Genomic DNA, 1348 nt, shown 5'->3' on the forward strand with positions numbered 1-1348 from the left:
AATCCCCACCAGCCGCCATTTAAATCAGAGCTTTGCTTGCTTTGACTGTGCCATCTCTGCCGTACCTTATAGCTGCCGATGGACAGAAGGATGTTCTTCTTGGGGATCTTGAAGCCTGTGGAAAGCATCGCTTTGAGGTAAGCCTCATATCTGTTCTCCCCAAAGCAGGCAACTTCCCCCGTGCTGGTCATCTCCACCCCGAGCACCACGTCAGCCCCAGCGAGCCGAGAGAAGGAGAACTGGGGAACCTGGAGAACGGATGATAGATGCTTATTGTTCTAACATGTGGAAAAGTGCTAAAAGACATTTGGTTTGAATTAAAGTCATTTACCTTAACCCCCACGATCCCTTTTCCACGCATTAGACCCACTGGCTCTACTTCAACTCCCATGATGACTTGGGTTGCCAGGGCAACAAGATCCACTCCAAGCGTTTTTGACACAAAGGGGAAGGAGCGGGAAACTCGGACATTACACTCAATCACCTTCAGCAGGTCATCCTAAAAAAACAAAACATCACAGAAATTATCAAACATTCGGATCATTAAAGTGGTCTGTTAAAAAAAAAAAAATCACTGTATGATTAAGTAAATAATTGATTTGCTATGGGAGGAAGGAATGAGAAAAGGACCAATTAAAACCAATTAAATGGTTTGAATTGTAATGGTTGGATGAATTATGGATATGAAAAATTTAACTTTAGACCAAGTTGTTACATTTTCTAAATAAGTCATTTTTGCAGATGGTATAAAGTTAGATATCTTTTTTATATTTTCTACTCTGCCTTTTTATTCAGAATTACAGTCCACTTTTAGAATGCTAAGTGTTTGACATCAAAATCTAAAATTGTCTATTTTTTGTTTATTTTTTAATTTCTACATCTAACGGTTCACTATTAATTTAGCTCATACAGATGTAACGTACAACGCAGGACAGGCAGGAAGGTGGATGAATGGGTGTAACATGGAAAAGTTGGACAGATTGATCGATAAATGACTTCAGATATATAAAGGTCAATTATTTCATTTCATTTAGGGCTGAAACAGTTAATGGGATTAATAGATTATTGAAACAATCATTAAATTTAGTTAAGATTTATCATTAACTGGAATATAGAGACTCTAAAACATGCCTTTAGCTGACAGAGCGACTGACTTAGGGCAGTAATTCAATTCAATTCAGTTTATTTCTATAGCGCTAATTCATCTCAAGGCACTTTACAGGTCACCAGATCATCCAGTCAAATTAATTAAAAGTTTTCTATCTAAGGAAAACCAGTTGATTGCATCGACTCATTAACTCTTCAGCAATCCCTCACACTAAGCATGCTTGTAGCGACAGTGGAGAGG

At 38.1% G+C, this 1348-nt stretch overlaps 1 protein-coding gene across 1 annotated transcript in view; it reads right to left on the reverse strand.

Annotated features, from left to right (window-relative positions):
* Nucleotides 1-1348, reverse strand: part of cad (carbamoyl-phosphate synthetase 2, aspartate transcarbamylase, and dihydroorotase) — a 47359-nt gene that overhangs the window by 25208 nt on the left and 20803 nt on the right. The window contains exons 24-25 of the mRNA XM_015372828.1: nt 332-499; nt 66-248 (exon numbers count right to left, since the gene is read on the reverse strand). Of these exons, the coding sequence (XP_015228314.1) occupies nt 66-248; nt 332-499 (351 nt within the window). The remainder of the gene's footprint in view (nt 1-65; nt 249-331; nt 500-1348) is intronic.

Source organism: Cyprinodon variegatus, unplaced genomic scaffold (genome assembly GCF_000732505.1).
Source record: "Cyprinodon variegatus isolate N-32 unplaced genomic scaffold, C_variegatus-1.0 Scaffold76, whole genome shotgun sequence".
In the NCBI taxonomy this organism is placed as follows: Eukaryota; Metazoa; Chordata; class Actinopteri; order Cyprinodontiformes; family Cyprinodontidae; genus Cyprinodon; species Cyprinodon variegatus.